A 27,993-nucleotide genomic window follows, 5' to 3' on the forward strand; every position below is an offset into this window, starting at 1 on the left:
TGAAAAAGCATCACTACATTCATATGCAGAAAGACATTTCTATATATTTTGTATAGCTTATACAGTAGAGTCTTGCTTATCCAACACAAACAGGCCAACAGAATGTTGGATAAGCAAAAATGTTAGATAATAAGGAGAGATTAAGAAAATGCCTATTAAACGTCAGCTTACTTGATTTTTGAAATTAAGCACCAAAACATCATGTTTTACAACTAATCAACAGAAAAAGCGTTTCAATGCACGGTAACATTATGTAGAAATTACTGTATTTACAAATTCAACACCAAAACATTGCAATGTATTGAAAACATTGATTACAAAAACATTGGCTACTAACAAATTGACTACAAATAATGAACATTGTCGGAAGTTAAATCCATAAAAAGTTCAGTCCTTGCTGCCTACAGAAAGAGCTGTAGATCCGAGCAGGTGGCAGACTGCGTTGGATAATCCAGAATATTGGATAAGCGAAGGTTGGATAAGCAAGACTCTACTGTAATGTCAAAAGCACACTGAGGAGTGGAGTGTTTGGAATGAGCGTTGCCTGACTTTTCTGTGCCCAAGTGCTCTCTATAGTTAACTCTATGCTGTCATCACTGCTCTCTATGAGCGGGCTTTCCCCCTCAATTGTCACCAGCTGACCGCCATGTACATTGTGATTTTAATTTTTAAAATGTCTATGTCACTATATATATTCATATACTATGAGAACCCTAGAACCATAAGAAATGCAATAAATGGACTATTAACCAATGTTCAATCTCCCCACCCCCAGAAATCAACTTGCCCCTCTGTGGGTTGTGTGTCCCAAATTGGGAACCAGGGGTTTAGATTCTTCAAACTAAAATACAAAGAGATTCATACTGACAATGGTGCCATGCGACACCTCTGCTGTTGCTTAAGTTTTCAGGTTTACAAATTGTTAAATGACACTTAAAAAAAAAGCACAGCAGAAAAGGTTTCAAAAGTTTCATTAAAATTGGGAAGTCAGATTTGGCCGTGGTAGTCCACGCTCTGGTTATATCTCAAATAGACTACTATAACACACTCTACATGGGGTTGCCTTTGAAGACTGTTCAGAAGCTCCAAGTGGTCCAATGGGCGGCAGCCAGCTTTCTTGCTGGAGCAGGGAACATACAACCCACCCCCAACCCCCTGCTGCATCAGCTCCATTGGCTGCCTGTCTAATATCAAGCATAATTCAAAGTGCTGGCTTTGGCCTATAAATCCATAAACGGTTCCGGTCCAGCTTACCCTTCCAAACACATCTCCCTCTATGAGCCAGCCAGAGCACTAAGATCGGCTGGGGAGGCCCTGCTCTCGGTCCCACCACCCTCTCAGGTGTGATTGGCATGGATGAGAAACAGGGCCTTCTCGGTGGTGCCCCTCAGCTGTGGAACTCACCAGCGAAATTAGATCAGTCCCCTCCCTCCTGGCATTTAAAAAACAACTCAAAACTTGGCTGTTCAAGCAAGCATTCGGGGAGTGGTTGCAACAATGAAATAGTTAAATGATACCTTTGGGATTGGTGAAATGTTTAAAATGTTTTATGTCTGATCTTTTATGGTTTTATCATTTTAATTCACAGTGGTATGTTATTTTAAGATATGATATATTTTTACATTTATGTGAGGCATTGAATTTTGCCATTCACTACATTGTAAACCACTTTGAGTCCTCTCAGGGGTGAGAAAAGCAATATAGAAATGGAACAAATAAATTATAAAGTTAGTATCCTAAATGAGGATAGGCAAAAGTAAAACCATGACTCTGACACAGAATGAGACACACACAAATTCATTTATCTAATTTAGTAATTAAGTGAAAATGAGATTTATATTTTATTGCATTACAGTGTAACAAAACAGCAATTGTATTAAGGATATACTACAATGACTTTCCATCCTCCTCCTCGATACTTTTGCTATTCTTTGATCTAGGGGATAAAGTACCACAGAGAGGTGTGTGCCTTTGGTTTTCTTTCATTGTTGTCAGCATTTGAAATATTAACTTCTCAATCAAAAGGAGGGAAGGAGAAAGGAAAAGAGCAGACTGTCTCTGCCCACACAGAATGACATGCACACATTTGGTAACTATAATCACCAGCACATTACCATTTCATTAAACAAACTGACTCCTTCAGACGTGTGTAACAGCTGCAGCTGATTTCCTGGGATCAGAGAGGATAAAATCCTAAAGGAAAGCCATATACAATGTGAAAAATGGCAAACTCAACAAAGCAATGACTTTAGCAGAGTTCAGGCTTTGTAGTTAGGGTCAGGATTATGGCACAGCTATGCAGGTGGATTCTCATTAAAATCGTTTCCTCTTGATGATTTCTGGTTTCCAGCTGACAGGGTGAGTTTCTTCAGTCTAGAAATATTTTTAAAAAAACATAAAGATTGAAATGTTGACTTTATAAATCCATACTTACATATTTTAATAACATCATTTGACTGTGAAACTAGAGTTGCAACCCTATACATACTTACTTGGAAGTCATACCACTAAGGTAAATGGGACTTCCTTCTGAATAAATATACACAGGGTGGTGCTCTAACTATCACATATAACATTACCCAACACACATTTTGGTGCCTCAAATGTTAGGCCTGTTTCTGGGTATATTTGACCTGCTGATTACCAAAATGGCACCATTTCCTGTATCCGCTTTAGTTTTTGAGATACAGAACATATGCCATCTACCAGTTGACATCTGCTTACCCATAGAAAATCATGACCATATATAAGAAACTACAGCTGATGCCATCTGCTCAGTGCAATTTTCTGAATCAACACCCCAAATAACCCCAGGAAAAGGCCTAAAACCCAAGACATCAAGTCTTTTTTTGTTGGGCTGTGATCAAAGGATTTTCTGTTTTCAGGATACAATAAGTTATCATCCCCACAGATCATTTCCTAGCCTTGCAGCACAAATAGTAATACTTTTTTATGCACAGATGCATTCTCAATAATTGCATTATACTTCTGAATTTTAAGGATTTTAAACATGGCTATTGAATTTCAGAAACGTTTTGGAGCATTGGTAAATATTTTAGTTCCATCCAATTATGGGACAGTTACAACAAAGGAAGTTAACGGGAAATAAGAAAAATGCTTTCATAATATCTGTCCTAAGTGAAATGCATAAATATGGATTGTTAGAAATATGCTTCCATACCGCAGCATCATCTTCTCTGTAGACTTTTATAGTTTTATCAGCTTCAGCAGTGAGAAGTCTGCTTTCTGACTGATCAAATGCACACGAAAATATTCCAGATTCACTGTCCAATGATCCAGGCTGTACAGCTGCATGAACCCTCTGGAAGTTGTAGCCAGTTCTCCAGTCCCAAAGATGCATTGTACCATTGTCAGCTAAAAGATAAAGTTTGCTCCATTAATTCAGAATTATAGCTCAACAATATTCAGGTACTATGCCAAATTCAGAACTCTCACATTCAGTACTACATCAGCTGCAGTTAAGACTCACTCCCTGCTACACAACAGACTCTAAATAATTCCCTTTGCAAAAGACTAGCACCACAATTCCCTGCAGCCCTACACAAAAGTAATCCCTGCTGAGTTCGGTACAACTTACATTCAGATACATTTATATAGGATTGCAGCATGATTTATTTACATCTGTGTAAAGATACAAATCTTTACACAAGAACCCCGGTGGCGAAGTGCATTAACCCCGGGAGCGGCGTGAGGGGCCGCTGTTAGCTCCAGCTCCTGCCAACCTAGCAGTTCGAAAACATGCCAATGTGAGTAGATCAATAGGTACCGCTCTGGCGGGAAGGTAACGGCGCTCCATGCAGTCATGCCAGCCATATGACCTTGGAGGTGTCTACGGACAACACCAGCTCTTCGGCTTAGAAATGGAGATGAGCACCAACCCCCAGAGTCAGACATGACTGGACTTAACGTCAGGGGAAACCTTTACCTTTAGCTTAAAGATACAAATAATTTTTCACAGAGAGCACTATATCAGAGAAGGCATGACCTATCTAGGAGAAAAAGCAAGAATGTAGGTTGCTGTGAGTTTTCTGGGCTGTATGGCCATGCTCCAGAAGCATTCTCTCCTGATGTTTCGCTCACATCTATGGCAGGCATCCTCAGAGGTTGTGAGGTCTGCTGGAAATTAGGCAAGTGGGGTTATATATCTGTGGAATGCCCAGGGTGGGAGAAGGAACTCTTGCCTGCTTGAGGCAAGTGAGAATGTTGCAATTAGCTAACTTGATTAGAATTGAATGGCCTTGCGACATCAATGCCAGGCTACTTCCTGCCTGGGGGATGTCTTCACAGATTGTGATGGTAACCATTAGTGCTTTTTAAAAATAAGCAAATATATTAGCTTTCCCAACCAAATGTCCTCATAACGTGCTTAACTACATGCTAGTAGGGGACAGTGAGAGTTGTAATCCAACACAATTGAATGTGCTTGGCTGGCAAAGGTTGTTTTATATTATCTTTACAGCACATACTTAGATAATACTTGTAGCGACAAAGCAAATACTTTTATTTTTTCAGACATAATTTTTCCATGTGTTTTACTGACTTGCTGCATGCTTTTCTAAATTTTGTCTTGAGAATATGATCGCAACACCAGTATATTTTGACCGAAACTGTGCTTAAACCAATGACAAAACCCCCAACAGACTTCAGACAACAATGGGGTCTGGAACAAGGCCTTCCCTGAATGTACAATGAAATATTCAGAAGGGAAAAGATCCTCCTCGAAGTTAGTGGAACCTCTGTAAATTAGGGCCACTAAATCCTGCCCAAAATTTTTCAATCCTAGTATTTCTGTTTGTGAGTTACACGCTCTTTTAAATAGACAAACAAGTTCTAGTTACAATTTCCAAATAGTATGTAAGCAGCAGGGGATTACACATATAGAATAGGGGAGTTTTTGTAGTCAAATCTACTGGTAAAATTCTCATTTACCTCCAGAAACCAAAACTCCATCTGAATTCACAGCTAATGTGTTGATAATAGCATTATGACCAGAAAGATTTTGGATGAAGTTTCCATCAGGGAATTTCCACTGTTTAATGTTATCCGGGGATCCAGATGCAAATGTGTATCTGTAATGAAAAGCGTGTTAAGGTATCAGTAACCAAAGCAAGAATGTGGAAGTATTACTTTTATTACAACTGAAATAATATGTAATGCAGAAAATATTTTCGCTAAAAAGTGTAAGTGCTCCATCTCAAGCCTGTAAATGAAGGCTTCTGTTTGATGTTTTGCTTTTTGTCCAATTGCGTTTTTAATTTAATTTTAGTTGTTAAGTCATACTTTGTTTTTATATGTTGGGTTGTCATTTTTTATTATTATGTATTGTTGTGTTCAGGCATTGAATGTTTGCCTTGTATGGAATCCGCCCTCTGGGGAGATAGGGCGGAATATAAATAAAATTTTATTATTATTCGTAGAAGTGTTGCCAAATTCCCCCCCCCCCCCCCCCCCCACACCGTTTTTATAGCGCAAGAGACTAACACTACCACTTCTTTGAATTTACATTTAAATCTTTATGAACAAAAAACATTTCTTCATGAACAGAATTATTTCCAATGTGGTAAACAGAGATACATTATTAGAACATTATTTGAAAAAACAAAAAAACCTCTAAAAGCTTTCAAAAAGAAATTCTTACTGTCTTGGATGCAGCACAACTGCTCTTACTGATTTCTTGTGATTTGTCAAAGTGACACGAGTTTTTCCTGCCACTAAGTCCCAGAGTCGTATAGTGGTATCATGACTTCCTGCAATTGTTAAAAAGATGTGTTTTGGAAAGATACGCATATAGGATAATTATTCAGGCTAAATATTCTGAACGAAATATATCAGAGAATCATAGATCTGTAAACTGGAAGGGACCCAAAAGCTAAACTACCCAACCTCCCTGTCAATCAAGGAAAACAACAGCCAGAGCATCCTCAACAGCTGTTTTGAAAACTACAACTATTTCACTTCCAAGTCTATTTGAACATCACACTTCAGCATCTTTGCAGAGAAGGTTGTCTTACAGATCTGGGTTACCTCATTCCATTTTAATTCTATGGAAGACTTCAATGGCTTCCAGTGACCCTCAATAAATTCCAGAAGGAATTCTGGGCCGGTACAAGTTGCCCTACTTTCCACTTCGTATTTATGCTTATGCCTAGATAGAAACATTATTTTTTAAAATGTTTATGCTTTTTGATCAACATTACAAATGCTTACTGGAGTAGAAAGCAAAAAGCTGAATCAATCATATTTTAGCAGCACAATGGGAATTACATACAACAAGATGCCTATATCAGTAAACAGCTGAATAAGGTGTCTGCATAATGTTCAACTTTTATAAAAAGTACTCATCATACCTGTGATAATTTGTGGCTCTGCTGCTTGGCACTTCACTGTGGCCACAGCATTTGTATGTCCGGACAATGTATGCACACTTGCTTTTGTCCTCACATCCCAAATCTAACAAAATCATAAAACAATTGAACAATTTTAACTATATAAAGTCACCCATTATCAAAGTATATAATCTCCATTAACAAAACAAATCTGGCATACATTTACTCCCATTTGAATCTTTCCCATAAAATTATGTATTGTTGTTACAAAGATGCATTTATCACTCAGGATTCTCCTGGCCTGAAATGTCAAGTTGTTCCAGGACATGTACACTAGTCTTCTACGGGCAACAGTGACGTCCGATTTACCCTCAAGCTCAATTCAATATGCTGACACTCACATGAAAAGATCCAAACACCTTGAGACCAAGATATCTGAAATGTCGTGTCCCATATGAGCGTCCTCAGTACTTAGTACCCTCAACAAAGGTTCTGCTGGGCATCCACCATCACCACTCTGCAACACTAGGCTCATGAATGAGTTTTCAGCAAGTCACTGATACTGTTTTGTTGTGTATGGCCTTTGGTCCTTAAATCCAGTGCTGGATGGTGTTTAAATTTTGAGAGCTTTTATTTTTTTTTAATAAAATGATGTATAGATAGAATTTGACACTAGTGGCTTTCTAAGATGTATAAAGGTAGTTTCAGCAAATGATGGAAAGGTGAGGAAAATGTTGGGGCAGTTAATATGTGGTGGTCATGCAAAAAGGCCCAGGCATATTGGTCTCAAATCTATTTGTTGGTTGAGGAAATTGTTACAGTCAAATTTATGATGAAATCAAGAGTTCTACTTGTTGGGGATGTTAGATGACCAGCTTGATAGAAAACATGGAAAACTAATATTATACATGATTAGAGCAATGAGACATGGAAAGATCTAACGAAAGATTACTGGCTTATGAAGATGTGTGAACTAGTTGAAATGGACTAGCTGATGATGTTGATCAAGAAAAAATCCTTGACAAACTTTAAGAAAGACTGGAACTTATTTACTACCTTTTTACAAAAAATCTTTCACTATTTGTTTTTTTTATTAGAAGAGTGATACTAATAGTTGAAGGGTGACATTCGTGATATATTATGGTACAAAAACAGAAAAGAAGTTAAAACCATCAGACAGAGAGTGTGAGGCTCATAGGTACTGTTGTTGTGTGTAGTATATGATAAGTCATAATGTGGATGATTTTTGCAGAGTATGTTGTATTAGCTGTAGTTACCTTTTATATCAATAAAAACTATTTGTATGGTTTTGCTTTTGTGGGTGGGGAATGGGTCTGTGATTTTAAAAAATGTCTAGTGTTTTATACATTTGGTTGTTTGTAGATTTGTTTGTCTGCTTTTTGTTGAATAACAATTACATTACAATATATTAATATGTGTTTCCAACCTGGATTAAAATACTTCTTTGATTTGTTTTTTAAATACAGGGTATTTTGAAATGATGGACTCAATTTCAAAGCAATGTATTTCATGGTGGCATGTTTCAATTATACAAAAGGTTTATCAAATTTTATGAAGAGTTTTGAAAAAGAAACAAATCTAAACAAATCACTGTGTAAATAGAAGAATATTTCATTAGGCCTTATGCTGAGGGAGTTGCCATCTTGTGAATGACTGCGGTAAGGGGCTGTTTGTGTGCTGGGAAAGGCATCTAGCGGTAATCATTTCAAATGGTGTGCAACACCATTTCAAGCAGTAAGTTTAATTTTTGGATGTTTGTGGGTGCAGAGAAATAGCAATTTCGAATCAAGTGCTTCTTTTTGAAATACAGCTAGTTTCCCCACCTATGCACTGCCTCATGTTTGTGATCCCTTAGTATCTCATCTTTCCATTTTCCTATTTTCACCTAAATGCACCCTAATGTCCCTGAAGAAAATGGATAAACTGGCAAATATTACAAATCAAATGTAAACATTTCAGGAAACTATGGGAAAGCACACGGAAAAAAAAATTTCCTACCCAAACCATACATTTTTCTAGGAAAAAATATAGATCTAACACACATAAAATCTTGTGCTAAAGAAAGAGATGTAAGTAAATTTTTAAAGTTTTAATTTGTATTGCATTTGATTTCACTATAGGTCGCTTTGCATCTCTTTTGTGGAGAGAAAATGGGGCATAAATAAACATAATAAATAAGTTTCATTTTTCACATGATTTTTGAAATTGGAAATCTAAAACTTTGTGACAGAATGCCTTGCTATGTATTATGTTATATATGGACACACAATTTAAATACATCTTAAAGTATTCCTGCTTTACTTACACGTGCTGTTGAATCTCTGCTACATGTTACAAGGACATCAATTGTTGGGTGCAAATCCAAGCCATACACAGCACTTAAGTGACCATGGTAATGCCTAATAACCTGGATATAAAAATATTTCAGTTAAAACTGGATGTTTTATGAACAGACAGACTTTAAATTACTGGCAAATCTTTGCCAAAGTGCTTTGCTTACCTTATTGTATTCAAGGTCCCAGCATTTCACTTGTTTATCTTCTCCACAAGAGAAAAGGTATGGGCTCCTTCCACTCACTATTACACCTCGAACTGTGCTAATATGTCCGGTCAAAGATAGCTTTAATTTGCCACTTGCAAGGTCCCAGATCTGTAGTGAGAAAAGCAAGAGTTTGATGTTTTTGCAAGTGTCAGACACCAAAGTCTGTTAAATTCATTGAAGCTAACAGTGTGAAGAATGAACCAGAATATACAAGTTTGGATTCGTTTGTAGTTTATGTGATAAGAGTTATGCTTCTTTTTCTTTATTCTGTATGCATTTTGTAATTTTGTGTATTTTTGTAGTTTGCAATTTGTTTTGCTATATATTTATTCCATTTTTATTCTTTGAAGAATTTACTTGTGAGCAACTGGATCAAGCTGAATATTATCTCTAGAAGTTTCATCACAGCCCTAATCACTCTGAACTTTCAATAAAAATTATTTTTAAAGCAAAATCTGAAAATCAAATTTCACGGCCATTTTTGAATACTGGCACAACTCAAAAATTATCTGGAAAGGGAATAAGGTCCACTGACATATGTTATCTAGGAAACAATTAACAATTGTCCTCTCACCTCTGCAGGAGTCTACCGTATACCATGCAGCTGTGGCCAAGTCTACATAGGGACCACCAAGCGCAGCGCCCAAACACGAATCAAAGAACATGAAAGGCATTGCAGACTAACTCAAACAGAGAAATCAGCCATAGCAGAGCACCTGATGAACCAACCTGGACACAGTATATTATTTGAGAACACAGAAATGCTTGACCACCCCAACAATTATCATGTCAGACTACACAGAGAAGCCACTGAAGTTCACAAGCATGTGGACAACTTCAACAGAAAGGAGGAAATCATGAAAATGAACAAAATCTGGCTACCAGTATTAAAAAACTCAAAAATCAGAACAGTAAATAAGAAGCAACACTCTGAGACATGGGAACTAGGGCAGCTAACAAAGGATGCCCCCAGGCAGAAAGTAGCAAGTAGATGAAGCCATTCAATGCAAATTAGGGTGATTAACTTTAACATTCACGCTGGCCTCCAACTGACAAGAGTTCTTCCCTCATCCTGGACTTCCCACAGATATATATAAACCTTCCTTGCTGAGTTTCTCCATACCTCACAACCTCTGAGGATGCCTGCCATAGATGTGGGCGAAACGTCAGGAGAGAATACTTCTAGAACATGGCCATACAGCCCGGAAAACATACAATAACCCAAAAATTAACATTACTTGAGATTCATTCAATGGTATGCAGCCATGAGTGCATCTTTGTTGTCTCTTACCTTTATAGTTCTATCAGCAGAGCCAGTAACAAACCACTGATTTCCTGGTTCTACTGCAATGCATCTCACCCAACCCAAGTGCCCACTGATAACCTGAAAATATTGCAAAAACAGATTCTTAGATTAGAGTTGAATAGAAAATGTTGCATCTTAAATTGTTATGCAAGGATATCTAATGAATAACTGCAAAAATGAACTTTTGATTGCATTTCACTTCAAAACTATACACTAGATATGATGAACACAACATTTATTATCATGACATGAAAAAAAATCTAAAATTTTGGTTGAAGTAAGGGAGGAGAAAGGGAGGCCACTGGGTCACATGGGTCCTTGCAGGTCCTTCATCTATTATTTTTTCCCAAATGTATGAAACCTAGAACACTCCTTATACACCACAGGGCACAAAGGAAGGGCATTCTGACATATGCTGAACTCACTCCAGACAAATTTAAGCTAAATAAAATTTTATTTAACAAGAAAATGGAAGCAAAAATTGATGTTTACTTCCTTGTCAAATAAAGTCATCTCCTTGGCACAAAACAATCCAAAATGTGGCTGCCTAAAGAATAAGAAACATTTTGAATACAAACTTGGGAGGGAGAGAGGAGGTTACAAATCTAACTTCGCCTGAGGGGGATTCTAAGGCACATAAAGACTACAGGTCTTTCAGAGGACATTGCAGCCTCCCAACCCTTGGCATTTTACCATATTCAGTTCAGAGAGAGGGGGGGAGACAAACACAGAGAGAGAACATTGCTAAAAAATACACAATCATCTAAAAACATTCTACAAAATACACATTTTAAAACATATTTCGACATGTTCTAGAAACACTAGATAACAGCCTAGTTCAACTCTTGCTAGAAGCCAAAATAATGAAACAGAGCCTATCATCCTTTGGATGTATTATGAGATGACATGACTCACTAAAATTATTATAATATGTAGTGCAATGGGGTATGATAGAAAAAGGAAAAGAAACTCAATCAACGAGGTTAGGTCTGTGAATTTTAGAAAGGTTGGTAGTAACAGGGTATCTTAAAGGTCTTTCATTCACAAGGTTGCCATTAAGTTGAAGTCAACTCGAAGTCTTCTCTTATATAAAACCCAGCAACTAATTACTTACTCTGTACAGCTTCCATGGAGGATGCCATTGTGGTTTTGGCATTGTTGGAGCCTTCTTTGCCATTAATGCAGAATTTTTATTCCCTCCTGCTTCCATCATAGCCTACATATGGAACAGAAATGTTAAATTATAAATAATTTCTTTCCACATCAGACTTTCAACAATCCTCATATTGTCATCCGGTATAACAAAATCCTGACCTTGGTAAACTCACAACAAGGCTAGAACCTAGTTTAGTTAATCTCATGAGAGATTCTGGGTTAAGCAGACATACCATAGTCAAACCTGGAGGCTGCGAACGTTCTGGAATCCCAGCATGTCTGTATATATCACCTACACCAGCAGCAGTTCGACTTGCTTCCATTCTGAAAAGAGTAGAAACAAATGAGAACGAAGCACAGAAAGTAATAGGTGGATTAATGGGCTCCCTAAAGCACAAGCGACTACAGTTCAATTCAGAGATTCAGTACAGAGTTAAAATGAATTTGTGAATGAATTACAGCTGCCCACCATGTACAGAGAGCAATAATCTGAAAAGTAGAGGCTCTCGTAATCCATAATCCCGAAGAATGCATACAGCAATAGCTCTCCTCTTCAAACTTTAACTCTCAATTGAAACAGAACAATAACAAAGGGAGTGGGGCTAGCAAACTCTTGCTCCTTGCCCTTTCAGCAAACATAAAGTCTGCCTTGAATGCTTGAACAAGCATTATATATGCCGAGGAAGCCATTTCCATATGAGTAAAAATTAATATATGGAGCACTATTTTTGCAGATAAACCATAAGGAGAAACATATGATTTTCAAATATATGTACCCTGCTAATAATTGCTAAATCTCTTGACCATGGGGAGAACTCACACAAGAAATTACCTACAGAGGCATAATCTGATACAACTGCCATCTCCCCCCCTTCATCATCAGCCAAAGCTTGCCATTTCAACTACCTGTCTTCAAATAAAACATGAGACCCCTTTCATAAGAAATGTGAGGAGAAAAATACCTTGGAAGATAAGACAATACTCGGGATTTATGAGACACATTTTAAGTTTCATAAAGCAATATTGCTTAAAACAGCCTTGTAAGATGAGTCCACATTAACATCACTTTATGGTAAATAAGCGGCTTTGCTTAAGTGAAGTTGGTTAAGTAAAATGAAACACATCATTACTATACAATCATAATACTTCGTTATACTGCTTATCTTAAGCACATTTATTAGTGAGTATCTGAATTTAGTTTGGATTACTTTCTAGTAGACATGGTTAGAATTTCACTGTTCGTGGTTCAAACAGCATCTGAGGTAGAACAGCCTAAAGATGCATCCACACCGTAGAATTAATGCAGTCTGACACCTTTAATGATTCAATGTCATGGAATCATGGGAGTTGTAGCTTATTTTAGATTTCTTTACCAAAAAGTACTGGTGCTGCACAAGGCAAATCCTCAAATTCCACAGCATCGAACTATTGCAGTTATAGTGGTGCTAAACTGCATTAATCTGACAGTGTAGGTGCAGCCAAAGTCAGAACTCAAATCCTTAGTCATTGTGCAACTCAACTCTCACTAAAAGATCCTTCTAGCCCCTTCTTCAATAGAGAAAAGTTTCTATAGTTTATACTTATTGACTAAGGCTGAAATGTTTAATCTAAATTCCCTTTTGTCCCTAACCCCGTAAGAGGTGATCAATTATACCACAGCTAACAGTAAAGATCAACTGTACAAGGAGAAAGCACCCAACATAATCTATCATTTAAGATGTTATACTTTAAGCTAAAAAGAATGATGAGAATATCATAGTTATATATACAGGATGAATGATAAAAAAAAACCAGGAGTATATTTAAGTCTAAACCAACACTGCACTTTCACTAATACCATCAATTATAATTACTTGGACTGTGAAGGAGGCAATGCCACAGCTAAAGACTGAGCTGCTGATTCACTAGGCATCCTCTGAATTTTAGTGTCTGCAGTCAATGCCACTCCTTGTAAAAAAGAAAAGAAAAAATAACTTAGTTAAGGTAATGTTAACAATGAAGTTATTATAGTTCAATTCTTGCTGGCAAAGACATGAAATCATTACTAGTTGTATCTTCTTAATACTGCATTTGATTTAAGATTTGAAAAGCCCAGTTCTAATTTTGGAAGAGTGTGACACTCTATTCCTTACTGTTCAGATTGAGAAGCTGCTAGAAACATTAAGGCAATGATAGTAAACTTATTATACATTCACAGAGTGCATAAACTAAACTTTTTGTAGAAGTAATCATCTGTAAGGATATACACAGAGCTATCGGACAAGCAAATAGATGATGCAATAAAGAAATAAATATTTCATAGTAAAAAATTAAACTGAGTTTAGAAAGCAAAGTATCCTTTTACCCACACTTAAAATTTCAAGATAGAAAAAATAAAAATATATGGTCTTGCTCAGTTGTCACAACATTCAAGTAGCAGCACAGCAATACCTAAATCTCTTTCCTAAGGGCCCTTCCACAAAACCCTATATCACAGAATATCAAGGCAGAAAATCCCACATTATCTGAGTGTGGACTCAGATAACCCAGTTCAAACATTTTGAAGCACCCCTGCAACTTATTATTTGCATAAACTGAATATACAAACAAACTCTCAGACAATGCAATAATTATCAAATTTTATATAACCTGAATTTAAACTGCTGTGCAAAACATATACAGGCAGTCCCCAAGTTATGAACAAGATAGGTTCCTTGGTTTGTTTTTAAGTTGAATTTGCTTGTAAGTTGGAACAGGTGTAAGTGTAACACCAGCCAAAAACATACACACACACACACACACACACACACACACACATAAGCTTAGTATAGCATAGGGAAGGGCTAACGCCACTGTGGGGTATGTTTTGCTGTCTGTGCCCCTGTTCAGAAGAATTCAACTCACTTTCTGTCCTTGTGATAACTGAACTTTGAAAAATTGGCTTATTGTAAAAACAAGGTTTGGTGATAAAACTTCAGTGGAGACACCTTTTCCTCATGATAACCCTTTCAGGCGTGAATTTCCCTTCCTAGAGGAAGATTTCTCTCACTTCCTGTTATTTCATTTCCACCCTAACTATGAGTCTGATGTTTGTAACTCAGGGGTTTCCTGTACCTAGTATTACATCATGATTAAATAACTTCATTTAAGATTTCATAGTGGAATATAGCACAATTTTACCAAATCCCACGTGTGCTTACCCCAAAACCTACTTACCAGGCCCAGGAGGGTATGGATGTGTTCCTGTTATCAAATATTCATTATCGTCTCCTAAATAGGAACATATTTGTTTATTATTGTTTTAGTAAAATGTTGACTTGGATGCCTAATAACACTTTTCATTAGATCCTTAAACTATATGTTCATTAGAAGTAACACCTATGATCACTTTTGCGCTGTGAACATATGTCACCAGATATGCATACATTTACTAAGAATCCGAGGAATGGACAACTTAAATTACTTTGCAGAATGTGATGTTACTAAATTTCGAATAAAATGCAACAAGAGCGTAATGCTGACCAACTATAGATTCAAAATGTGAAAACTTTCAAGTCAATCAAAATCTTCATCAGTGGGAATTTGACAATTAATGGTTTCAACCTGATTTATAATACATTTGATTAAAACCTTTTGAATGAGAAAATGAAGATTGTGTGATTTGTCATCAATGCTTTTTACTATTTCAGGAATTACCTGAAATAAATGGAAGTCAAATTGGAAATGATTAACTATCATTTATCAAAGTATGGCTCCCTGTTCAATCTAATGGCTTGTACTTTCCATAAACTCTACAATTTCTTAACCCAATAACACTTTCACTCAAAGTCAACTGATGCAGTTAAAACTCATATGAGTAGAAACATTCAATAATTGTTAAAGATGGTCAAGAAATTGCAAGTTGCCATTTACAGAATTTTACAAAAACCGTACAAACTAACAATAAATATGCATATTATACACATAGTACTTGCTTCATTCATTCATATTATGAAATAAAGAATCAAGAAATATATATGTATATACTCTCAGACTATGAGTGAACATTTTAATGGGGCACCTCTTTCCTTTCTTTTATTTGCCCCAAAATATTCAAAAAGATAAGTTAAAGACAAAGATTTTCAGGTGTAGATCACAGCAAATGCTATTATTATTATTATTATTATTATTATTATATTTATACCCAGTTGTACAGTCATATGATAACAACTGCAACAACTGCAATCATACCTGAATTCTGAAGATACTGTTTATGTCCATAGGAATCAATTGCGCCATGAGAACCCTTGTCTCGAGTATTTTCTTTTATTACAGGCATGTGTAGCACTGAACTATACTCCACACGAAGTTTAACTGCCATCTTTATTTTGTGGCTGTATAAAAAAAACTTCATTACACCTTTAATTTTCTTAAACTGTTTGATCATAATTCCATATTCAAAATAAACTGAATTAGAATACAATACAGATGTTTAGATTAAAAGTCTGGTGATTGTATGCAATTACGTTTAAAGGAGATAGTCTGCATTCCAAAAAACAGGAACATTATTCTAATTCAGAATTTTCTGGATTTGACTTGCCTTGCACACACCTCCACTATGAACAAAACATTTTTACTATTAAGCATAAACTCAGAGGAAATTAATTTAACCATGTGCATTGAGGAAAATCATTTTGCCACAGATAAATAAGGGTGAACAACACTGTACTGGTCAATGAATTGCAACACAATTTTGACTTCTTGGTACAGTGTCTATGTGGCTCTAAGTGCAACATACAATTTAGGCTCAAGGCAGCAGATACGTGTATACATGCATGCACACAAACACAATTCTTTCTCCTTGCTGGGAGACAGCTGAGTGAAAATGAGAAGTTAGAGGGGGAATACAGTGGGGAGACAGGGCACTTAGAGAGATCTGCATTTCAAGTTTAAGGGCTTCATGAGCAGCCTCTTTGTTTCAAGTAGTGCACCTTTGATGTAAGTATACACCACTCAATCTTGATGGAAAGAAGCTGCTTCCATGCTTATTTTGATTAACCGCAATTTACTTAATTGTTATTATGCTTATAGGCTGATTTGCACCTTCAGAAACACCAGTGCTTTACTATTTTTCTTACCTTTTCTCATCCAAGGATACAGGTTTTGCATTGTCAGCCACAAACATATCATGCGTCCTCTTCAAAGATCGGAATACAAGGGTATGCACAGAGTGCTTTTGCACTTCCTAAAAGAAGAAAAGTAAATACATGAAAACAAAAATGTAATTAAAGATGGGGTTCCAGGAATGTTGTTTTAGCCTAGTGGACAATTATGGTTCATTGTCACTACTGACCCCGTACTTCCTGAAGTCCCAGCTCATTCCAGGGAATTCAAGCAGAAAGGTTTCATAAACCTTTTGGAAGCCTCTCACTCCTCTTTATTTGTTCCAAAACTCATCAGAAGAGTATACAATTCTCCCTTCTTTCCAGTTAGAAAGAGTTGACGGTGGACAGCTCTAATTTCTTGCTTTCTGGATTTCTTACAACTAGCTCTTTACTACAAAGTTCAAGGTGAAAGAGCCTTCCTCCTTCTCACAGGCAGAAGGCACGGGCAAACATATGGCTAGAGGCCTGATTAAGAAAGAGGCAGAGTCATATAAAATGGATTTTAGCCCATGGGCCAAGTACAGTACAAAAATAGTTATTGCTCGGTCTACACTTCATGCCAATGTATGTATTTACTGAGAGACATGTTGTAGAAGATCAGGACACAGTGGATAGAAGATAAATTTTTATGTTTTTTCTATATTTTTTGCTTTTTATGGCTGTTTTTAACCTTTTGTGCACTGCTACCGCTTTACTGTAATATTGTTACATAAGCTACTTTGGAAAGGTTGTTCTGAAAGTAACATTACTCTCAATTAAAGTTGGAAAATCAGTAATTTAGGTAATTAGTGACAGCAAAGGCCTGTTCATTTCAATAGGGCTACGCTAAAAAGAATAACACTCAATTTAGTCTGTTGTCGCAGTTTAAAATGGTAATTTATTGTAATATTTCTAGTTAAAACTAGTTTTCAGAAAAATACAGCCATTTTATATTGACAAATTTGAGATACTTTGGTTATCCTTAACAGAAGCAACACAGCAAGAATTTGTTATATGTTTAGTACGTGTTTCATAGTATAGGTTTACATTACTGTTTTAGACAAGAGTTCTTTTAGTCGTTGTCTCTCTCTCTCTCAGTCGCGCAGTCGTTTCCGACTCGTCGTGACCTCATGGACCAGTCCACGCCAGAGCTCCGTCGGCCGTCACCGCCCCCAGTTCCTTCAAGGTCAAGCCAGTCACTTCAAGGATACCGTCCATCCATCTCGCCTTTGGTCGGCCTCTCTTCCTTTTTCCTTCCATTTTCCCCAGCATCATGACCTTTTCCAAGCTTTCCTGTCTCCTCATGATGTGGCCAAAATACTTTAACTTTGCCTCTAATATACTTCCCTCCAGTGAGCAGCCAGGCATTATTTCCTGGAGGATGGACTGGTTGGATCGTCTTGCGGTCCAAGGCACTCTTAGGATTTTCCTCCAGCACAAGAGTTCAAAAGCGTCTATCTTCCTTCGCTCAGCCTTCCTTATGGTCCAGCTCTCGCAACCATAGGTTACTATGGGGAATGCCCTTGCTTTGACTATGCGGACCTTCATTGCCAGTCTCTGCTTTTCACTATTTTGTTGAGGTTGGCCATTGCTCTCCTCTCAAGAAGTAAACATCTTCTGATTTCCTGACTTTAGTCTGCATCTACAGTGATCTTCGCACCTAGAAATATGAAGTCTGTCACTGCCTCCACGTTTTCTCCCTCTATTTGCCAGTTGTCAACCGGTCTGGTTGCCATGATCTTGGTTTTCTTGATGTTTAACTGCAGCCCGGCTTTTGCACTTTCTTCTTTCACCTTGGTGATAAGGCTCCTCAGTTCTTCCTCACTTTCAGCCATCAGAGTGGTATCATCTGCATACCTAAGGTTGTTAATGTTTCTTCCAAAAATGTTAACTCCGGCCTTGGAATCGTCAAGCCCCGCACGTCGCATGATGTGTTCTGTATACAAGTTGAATAGGTAGGGTGAAAGTATGCAGCCCTGCTGTCCTCCTTTCCCAATCTTGAACCAGTCCATGATCTGTTCTTACTGAGGCTACTTGGTCGTTATACACATTTCTCAGAAGACAGACATGGTGACTTGGTATCCCCATACCGCCAAGAACATGCCACAGTTTATTATGATCCACACAGTCGAAGGCTTTAGAATAGTCAATAAAGGAGATGTAGATGGTTTTCTGAAACTCCCTGGCTTCCTCCATTATCCAGTGAATATTGGCAATTTGGTCTCTGGTTCCTCTGCCTTTTCTGAACCCAGCTTGGACATCTGGCAACTCTCGCTCCATGTATTGCTGAAGTCTGCCTTGCAGGATCTTGAGCATTACCTTACTGGCCACTTACCTTTAGTGCCACTGTACGGAAGTTTGAGCATTCTTTAGCGTTTCCCTTTTTTGGTATGGGGATATAAATTGATTTTTTCCAATCTGATGGCCAATCTTGTGTTTTCCATATTTGCTCGCATCACCTTCCAATATTTTAAACAGCTCAGCTGGGATCCCGTCGTCTCCTGCTGCCTTGTTATTAGCAATGCTTCTTAAGGCCCATTCAACCTCACTCCTCAGGATGTCTGGTTCTAATTCACTCACCACACCGTCAAAGCTGTCCTCTACATTATAACCCTTCTATACAGATCTTCTGTATATTCTTGCCACCTTTTCTTGATCTCTTCAGCTTCTGCTAGGTCCCTACCATCTTGGTTTTTGATCATGCCCATTTTTGCCTGAAATTTGCCTCCGATGTTTCTGATTTTCTGGAAGAGGTCTCTTGTCCTTCCTATTCTGTTGTCTTCTTCCACTTCCATGCATTGCTTGTTCAAAAATAGTTATTTGTCTCACCTGGCTAGCCTCTGGAATTGTGCATTTAGTTGGGCATATCTCCACCTATCGCTGTTTCCTTTCGCCTTCCTTCTTTCTTGGGCTACTTCCAGTGTCTCAGCAGACAACCATCTTGCCTTCTTGGTTTTCTTTTTCTTTGGGACATATTTTGTTGCTGCATCCTGAACAATGTTGTGGACTTCTGTCCATAGTTCTTCTGGGACTCTATTTATTAAATCTAGTCCCTGAAATCTATTCTTCACCTCCACTGCATGTTCACTAAGAATATTTGTGAGATCATATCTAATTGGTCTGTGTATTTTCCCCATTCTCTTTAGCCTGATTCTAAATTTTGCAATAAGAAGTTCGTGATCTGAACTACTGTCAGCTCCAGGTCTTGTTTTCACCGACTAGATAGATGTCTGCCACCTTTGGCTGCAGAGGATGTAGTCAATCTGATTTCGGTATTGACCATCTGGTGAAGTCCATGTGTAAAGCCGTCTTTTAGGTTGTTGGAAGAGAGTGTTTGTTATGCACAGTGAGTTTTCCTGGCAAAACTCTATCAGCCTACGTCCTGCTTCACTTGGTTGTCCCAAATCATGCTTGCTTGTGATCCCGGTTATCATTTGACTGCCCACCTTAGCATTCCAATCTCCTGTAATGAGAATAATGTCTCTTTTTGGTGTGTTATCCAGGAGGTGCTGCAGATCCTCATAGAACTTATCTAATTCTGCTTCTTCAGCAGCTGTGGTTGGGGCGTATATTTGGATCACTGTGATGTTAAACGGCTTGCCTTGAACTCGAATTGAGATCATTCTATCATTTTTTGGGTTGTATCCAATCACTGCTTTCGCAACTTTATTATTAACTATGAAGGCTACTCCATTTCTTCGGTGTTCTTCTTGTCCGCAGTAGTAGATCTGGTGGTCATCTTTTTGTGAAGTGGCCCATTCTAGTCCATTTCAGTTCACTGACTCCCAGAATGTCTATCTATAATCTTGACATCTCACCAATAACCATGTCCAGTTTGCCCTGGCTCATAGATCTTACATTCCAGGTTCCTATAGTGTGCTGATCTTTAGAACATCTGATTTGTCGTTCACCTACAGTACTGTCGGCTGTTAGCCTTCCTTTCAGCTTTGAGCTAACTGCGTCATCACATCTGGGGCTAGTTGGACTAGTCCTCTGCTCCTCCCCAGTAGCATTTTGACCATCTTCCTACCTGGGAGTCCTATTTTCCGATGGTATACCGACATTTCTCTGGATGTACTGATTCATGTAGTTTTCATGGCAAGAATACTGGGGTGGGTTGCCATTACCTTCCCCAGGGATCGTATTTAGTCTGACCTCTCTGCCATGACTTTCCTGTCTTGAGTGGCCCTGCACAGTATAGCTCATGGCATCATCGAAGCGCCCAAGCCCCAGCACCACGTCAAGGTAACGATCCTTTGCATGGGGTTAGTTGCTGTAGTCTTGTTTAATGTATAAAGGAAAAGTTACTTGTTTTGTTTTGGGGGGAAAGTCTTTTTTTTGTATCTTTCTTGTATCTGTTTGTTTGTATGCTTGTATTTCTGTTCTCTTGAATAAAAAATGTTAAAAATGAAAGTACCACAGCAATGCTGCATATGCGCTTAGCTTTGCCTTTTTCTATTTACAGTAAGTGTATGGTGCTTCTACCCTCACTAAAACGGAGACAGCAAAAAAATGAGAAAAGGAAGCAAACTGAACTCTTGCTCGCACTCTAATAAGTAGATATTTACTTTGCAAGAGAATCTTGTAAGTTCAGCCCTACCTTCTCAATGAACTATTAAGTTAACTTTCTCCCTGTCCAGTGTGTCAAGATCAAGGATATTAGACAGATACTTTGGTCAACAGTTTCTTTTCTATTTTAAGGTACAAATCTTAACATAAAAGGTTCTCAATGACTGTCCTGCAGAACACTTTCATATACATATAGAAGTCAGAGCAGTGCTAAATTTATTATTGCTGTAAAAACTGGACAAGAACAAACAAGGATACTGCTTCATAGAACATTAAACATGATTTCTTACCTGTCCGCCTGCTCAAAATAACACCAGTGTAACTCATTTTTGTATGCTTTGTTTTTTAATTACTCCAGATAAAAGCTCCATTGCTACACACAACTGTCACTGCTCACTCATATGATGCATCAGAAAGTGCCTCAAATAACTTGGTAACACTGACTTTTTACCTTTTTAAACTCATTCTTAGCTCAGAATAATTTTCAAGAAGTGAAAGATAATGGGGACTCAGGTGCACCTTGAGATGTTGGTAACACAGACAGTTATACATATAAGCTCTATAGGTTTATTACAGCCAGTTACCCCTGAGTAAGAACACACAGCAAATACATTCACACCTAAAACTTTCATAGATGCATAGCAGCACACAACTGTTCAAACAGAGCTTGGATTAGGTAACAAAGATTATTTAGTACCATGCATATAATTCCTTTAACAGTAGTTGCCACTGCAATAAACAGTGTAAGAAGAAAAGAGGGATCATTATTTTTGCTCTATGGCAGGCCTGTACAACCTGTAGACCTCCAGTTGTTTTGGACTTCAGTTCACAGACTTCCTGTCCACTGGATATGATGGGTAGGGTTTCTGGGAGTTGGAAGTCCCAATCACCTGGAGGGTCACAGGTGAAGAGAGTTTAGTTTTCACAACTATTAACCTATGGCAGCCATGCCGTAAAACTGAAGAGTGGAAAGGTTTTTCTATCACTGCTGTTGAGAGCCCACCTGTCTTTTGAGTTTGCTCCAACTGTCCCTGAGTGGAGGCTGTTCAGTCAGGTTACAAGAACATCTTTCACCTCAGCGAAAAGGCTACTTCAGGTCTTGTAACTTAAGAAATGGTATCTACCAGGACTTGGCAAACCATCTCTGAGAATTCCTTGCCTTAGAAAACCCTTTAAAATTGATGGAGTTGCTCTAAGTCGACAGGCGACTTGAAGGTACACATACATATCTGAACTAGCTCTTCATCCTACCTTTCCATCTCTTGTCATGAATCATATCTTTCAAGTTATGTGCCTGATCTTACTCCCAATACCTATAGGTGACCCTAAGCTGACTGTAACAACCCTGATCAGGCCCTGAAATCTTCAGGAGAAGCTCTTCTCTCAGTCTCACCTCCATCTCAAGCTTGGTTGGTGGGAACAAGAGAACGGGACTCTCCTGACTCTGAAACTTCCTGCACAGGGAAGCCAGAATGGCCCCCTTCCTACAGTTCTTCCGGTGGCAGACTAAAAGGTTTTTAAGATCATGTCAGGGGCTGCTGTGGTTTTATATGTTTTTATGGATTCAATTTGAATTGTTTTTAATACTAATGACATTTAATACTGTTTTAATATTAGTATATTAAAATTATATTGTAATGCCTTTATTGTTAGCCTCTTTGAGTCTCCTTGTAGGGAGAAAAAGTGGGCTATGGATATAAGAATAAACATTTTAAAAGTTTTAAAAATATGTATATTTTAGCAAATTCACAGGAACCTAAGAACAAAACTAAAATCTTATTTACATGACTTAAACACACACACATCCTAACAGCTGAAAAAAAGGAACTTTTCAAATAGAACCTAAATCCCAGAAATCTAAAACATAGAGATTAATCTAATAATGACTGACAACATCGTTAAAAATGGAGGTTCATAAAAACAGCAAACATATTGACTTCTGTCTTCTTCAACAATATCTGTTGGAATGGTAGAAATATGCAACGTTGAATACATTTATTCTGAATGCCAAAATGTATATGATTTTTGTTTATGTTTGAGATGGCAGTAATTCTAGCTCAAATACAAATGACTTTCAGTTTACAAAATGTAACAATCCTATTATATCTGAGTTAGAGGAATGTCTATTTCCCTTTATTTAAATCTCATATAACATTACTTTGAGCCTAAACAATCAGAGAACAAACAAGTAGTAGTCAGAAGCCTGAGATTCAGATCCTGCTGACAGCATGAAAACATACTGTAAAGATCTATGAATGACTGAGGTTCTTTCAGACAGGGGGGAATCCTTTTGAAAATCCCACCGCTGCCACCAATTTGTAAAGATGTCTTGTTTAAACGCTGTTACCAATATAACGATGTTTATTTTAAAACGCTGCCACCAGATTTTAAAGATGTTTTTATTTAAAAGCTGCCACCAAATTATAGAGGTTTTATAATGCTGCCACCAAATTACAAAGGGGATCATCAATTCTTGCCACCACTATAGGAATACGTAGCCACTAGCTACTTAGAGAGGAGACTTTTATTTTTCTTCTTTCTTCTTGTTTATTCTTGATGTGTGTATGTATGACAGAGACTGAGATGTTTGAAGGAATAATAACACATTTATTTAGGCACAAGCTTGATGGTTACAATAACTTTTCTTCTTGTTTGTGGCACGTTACTGAACAGTTGCAAAGTTATATTGAGGTGTTTCAAACTTTAAAATTCCACTTCAATCACAGAATATCAGTTCCTAGTCAGGAGACAGACTACCTTAAAATAAGTCACCAAACTTATTTTAGACTTGACTCAAAATCCAACCTTTGAGCCACCCTGATTCTCCAACTGAGAATCAGTCTTAACTGCAATTCCTCCAATTACAAAGTGCCTTAAAATAAGTCACCAAACTTATTTTAAAATTGACTCAAAAATCAAACATTTGAGCCACCCTGATCCCTCAACCAGAATCAGTCTCCCGGTACCTCATAAGGGCACCGACTCTAAAAACTAACCTTCCCTATGGTTCTCTGACCACAGACTGACTGACTGACTTTCCCTCCAAATTCTGCTCTCTCTTCAGCTAGCCCAGTTGGCTCCACCCCCTTCTCCATGGCAACCAGCCTCTGAGCGCTGAGTAACTGAAATATTAACCCTTTTTAAAACACAGTTAAACATGGCATCTGTAAATAAAAAATCACACTTCGTTACACATACACAAAGCAATTACCTACAATCAATTCAAGAAGCACAGCAGCAGCAGCCTTTCCACTGCCCCTAGATATAATTCCATAACCTGCTAAATAACCTGTCATTGCAGCACAGAAATTAAGTATTCATACCATATCTGGGAGCCAGCATAGTGTAGTAGTTTGAGCGCTGGACTACAACTATGGAGACCAGGTGTTAAAATACAAGTCACATTCTCTCATCTTCAGAGGAAGGCAACGTAAACCTCTTCTGAACAAATCCATCATAGGTCACAAATGATTTGAAGGCACACAACAAAGCTGGGGAAGAAATGTTGGAAGAAATGTCTAGTCGAAGGGTATATCTAACTTCAAATGCAGTTTGACACCACCTTAACTGCCATGGCTCCATGCTATGAAATTATGAAAGCTATACTTTTACAATTTCTTCAGCTTTTACTGCCAGAGTGGTGGAACCACACCAAACTGCAACTACCAGGATTAAACAGCATTAAGTCATGGAAATTAAAGTGGTGCATTAATAAAATTAAACTGCAATAAGTCTACAGTGTAAATGAACCCCAAGGCCATTTGAAGACAAAGCAGCATCAGAATGGACAGAAGATGTCAGAATTCACCTATCCACAGATAGCACGTGGAGACCCATCACCAGCTTGCTTGAGTGTTTTCTTTCTTTTTTCTCACTACAGTGAAAGTATTGTATTTATGTCGTTACAGTCTTGTTAAAAGCTTAGTATATATAGAGAGAGAGAAGTGCCCAAATTACAAATAAGATAGGTTCTGTAGGTTTGTTCTTACATATATAATTTGTATGTATTTATGTAGGGAAGGGTTAACACCCTGTGGTGTTTGTTTTGCTATGTGTGCCCGTTCAGAATATCTCATCTGATTGTGATAATTTGATTTCGAAAAAATTGCTTGTTATAGAAATAAGGATTGGTGAAAAAGCTTCAGTGGAGACACCTTTCCCCCATGATACCTCTTCCAGGAGTGAATTTCCTTTCCGAGAGGTAGATTTCTCTCACTTCCTGTTGTCTCACCCGTCAACTACGAGTTGTTTGCAAGCTGGATGTATGTAACTCAGGGACTGCCATATATACACACTCCAAGATTATAAATTATTATTATATTATAATAATAAAATAATAGTATATATTACAATTACTACTACGTACTAATATTGCAAAGTAATGGTATAGTGTAATATACTAATATATAATGCTAATATGGTGCTATGCTAATATAATATATTGTTTATACATATAATGTTAATATTATAATGTAATATAATATAACACTAGTGATACAATATTATATAATAACATTGCAATATAGTAATACTAATATATTAAATATAATTACTACTGATAATATAGAATGATATACAATCATAGAGTTGGAAGAGACCTTGTGAGGCATCGAGTCCAAGTCCCTGCCAAGAAGCAAGAAAATCACATTCAAAGCACCCCCAACAGATGGCTATCCAGCCTCTGCTTCAAAGCCTCCAAAGGAGTCTCCACCACACTCCAGGACAGAGTTCCACTGCTGAACAGCTCTCACAATCAGGAAGTTTTTCCTAATATTCAGGTGCAATCTCCATTCCTGTAGTTTGATGCCACTGTTCCGTGTCCAAGCCTCCAGGGCAGCAGAAAACAAGCTTGCTCCCTCCTCCCTATGACTTCCCCTAACATAGTTATACATGGCTATTGTGTCTCCTCTCAGCCTTCTCTTCTGCAGGCTAAACATGCCCAGCTCTTTCAGCCGCTCCTCATAGGGCTTGTTCTCCAGACCCTTGATCATTTTAGTCGCCTTCCTCTGGACACCCTTCAGCTTGTCAACATCTCCCTCCAACTGTGGTGCCCAGAACTGGACACAGTATTCCAGGTGTAGTCTGACCAAGGCAGAATAGAGGGGTAGCACGACTTACCTGGATCTAAACACTATTTATGCAGGCCAAAATCCCATTGGCTTTTTTAGCTGCTGCATCACATTGCTGGTCGATGTTTAACTTGTTGACCACAAGGGCCCCAAGATCTCTTTCACACATACTGCTGTCGAGCCAGGCACCCCCCATTCTGTGTCTTTGCATTTCGTTTTTTTCTACCTAAGTGGAGTATCTTGCGTTTGTCCCTGCTGAAGCTCATTTTGTTAGTTTTTGCTCATCTTTCTAAACCAGTGGATCTCAACCTGGGTCCCCAGATGTTTTTGGCCTTCAACACCCAGAAATCCTAATAGCTGGTAAACTGGCTGGGATTTCTGGAAGTAGTAGGCCAAAAACATCTGGGGATCCCAGGTTGAGAACCACTGTTCTAATCTGTTAAGATCATTTTGAATTCTTCTTCTGTCTTCTGGAGTAATATTAGCTATCCCTCCAAATATACTGTTTTATTATTGTATATTTGAAGCTGTAATGTTTTTGATTGTGAGCCGCTTTGAGTCTCCATATGGGTTTGGGAAACTCAGAAGAGGTGGGCAGGACACACAGGCCAGGGAAGGAAGACATTGCAAACAGGTACAATACTTCTGACAGACTATACAAAAACGTATCAAACCAAATATTAGGAACTGATTGAGTTATAACAAAAGAAATTGTGGTTTTAGTACAAAGAGAGGTAATGGTCATTTACAGGGAAATAAAGGAAGCAATAACTGAATGCACACAAGCAGTGATAGTATTAAGATGGAAAGATAAAGTGGACAGTAAATAAATGGTATCAGTATATGGTGGACCAAATGGAATTTGAAATTATGGATGTAAAATTAAATGATTCAAAAGGTAATGAAAATAAAATGCAAGAAGTTGAAGAAAAATGGAACCTGGTCAAGAATTATATTATGAATAAGTCTAGAGATTGGTCTATAAGAAATAGGATACAAATGTTATACGGTACGTAAATCTAGGATTGTCTCAAACAGGATTAATATGTAAAAGAATATAATCCTCATGGTGGTGGTGGGAATTGCAAATGTTGTGTATGTGTACATCCTAAAATTTAAAAAAACATATATATTTTTAAAAAAATTAACTTTTGTTACCGGCAGAGCGTCTCTTATCCAAAATTCCGAAATCCAAAATACTCTATAGTGGTCTACATCAGTGGCTAAGACAGTATCACATTCAGAAACTATGTTATTTAAAAATACTGTACACACAATCACCTTAGGCCTATGTAGAAGGTCTATACAAAACATAACTGAATTCTTCGTTTAAGCTTGGATCCCATCTGTAAGAGATCTCGCTGTGTATATGAAAGCATGCCTTTTTAAGCCTATGCCAGGCATGCGCAAACTTGGGTCCTCCAGGTGTTTTGGACTTCAACACCCACAATTGGGAGTTGAAGTCCAAAACACCTGGAGGGTCCAAGTTTGCCCATGCCTGGACTTTGCTGTAAATAAAAGTTATTCTGAGTTAAAACACAACCCTGAGGAATAACAGTTAGCAACGAAATAACCCTGAGGTAATAATGAAACTACCACCATCCTCCCCCGCCATCCCTTAAACTCGTCCTCATTCTTTTAACTCCATTTCAATCCCCGGCCGAGAAAGAGTCCCTTTTCCCTCACCTCCACCATCTTGTCGCCTCGTCTCCACAACTCTTCCCGCCACAACGACGGAACTCCTTCAGCAGAACCCTTCCAGATCCAACGCCGGACCTACTTCCGTTAGTAACCACAGAGCACTTCCGGTGCTTAGGGTTTTTTTTTTCCCCCTGTAGGAACTGACGGCACTCTTCCCCGCAACGCATGCGTAAAAGAACAA

At 37.9% G+C, this 27,993-nt stretch overlaps 1 protein-coding gene across 1 annotated transcript; it reads right to left on the reverse strand.

The window, feature by feature from the left end:
* Positions 1 to 1,796: 1,796 nt before the first annotated feature.
* plrg1 (pleiotropic regulator 1) lies at positions 1,797 to 27,947 on the reverse strand. The gene is made up of 15 exons (XM_003221740.3): positions 27,798 to 27,947; positions 16,468 to 16,574; positions 15,581 to 15,723; positions 14,567 to 14,620; positions 13,225 to 13,318; positions 11,605 to 11,695; positions 11,331 to 11,432; positions 10,202 to 10,294; positions 8,869 to 9,018; positions 8,674 to 8,775; positions 6,369 to 6,471; positions 5,660 to 5,768; positions 4,951 to 5,090; positions 3,182 to 3,375; positions 1,797 to 2,373 (listed from the first exon to the last, which is right to left on the reverse strand). The coding sequence occupies exons 1-15, from the start codon at positions 27,804 to 27,806 to the stop codon at positions 2,314 to 2,316; spliced, it is 1,551 nt and encodes a 516-aa protein (XP_003221788.1). The 5' UTR covers positions 27,807 to 27,947; the 3' UTR covers positions 1,797 to 2,313.
* Positions 27,948 to 27,993: the final 46 nt, after the last annotated feature.

This window comes from Anolis carolinensis, chromosome 5 (assembly GCF_035594765.1).
Source record: "Anolis carolinensis isolate JA03-04 chromosome 5, rAnoCar3.1.pri, whole genome shotgun sequence".
Taxonomy (NCBI): domain Eukaryota; kingdom Metazoa; phylum Chordata; class Lepidosauria; order Squamata; family Dactyloidae; genus Anolis; species Anolis carolinensis.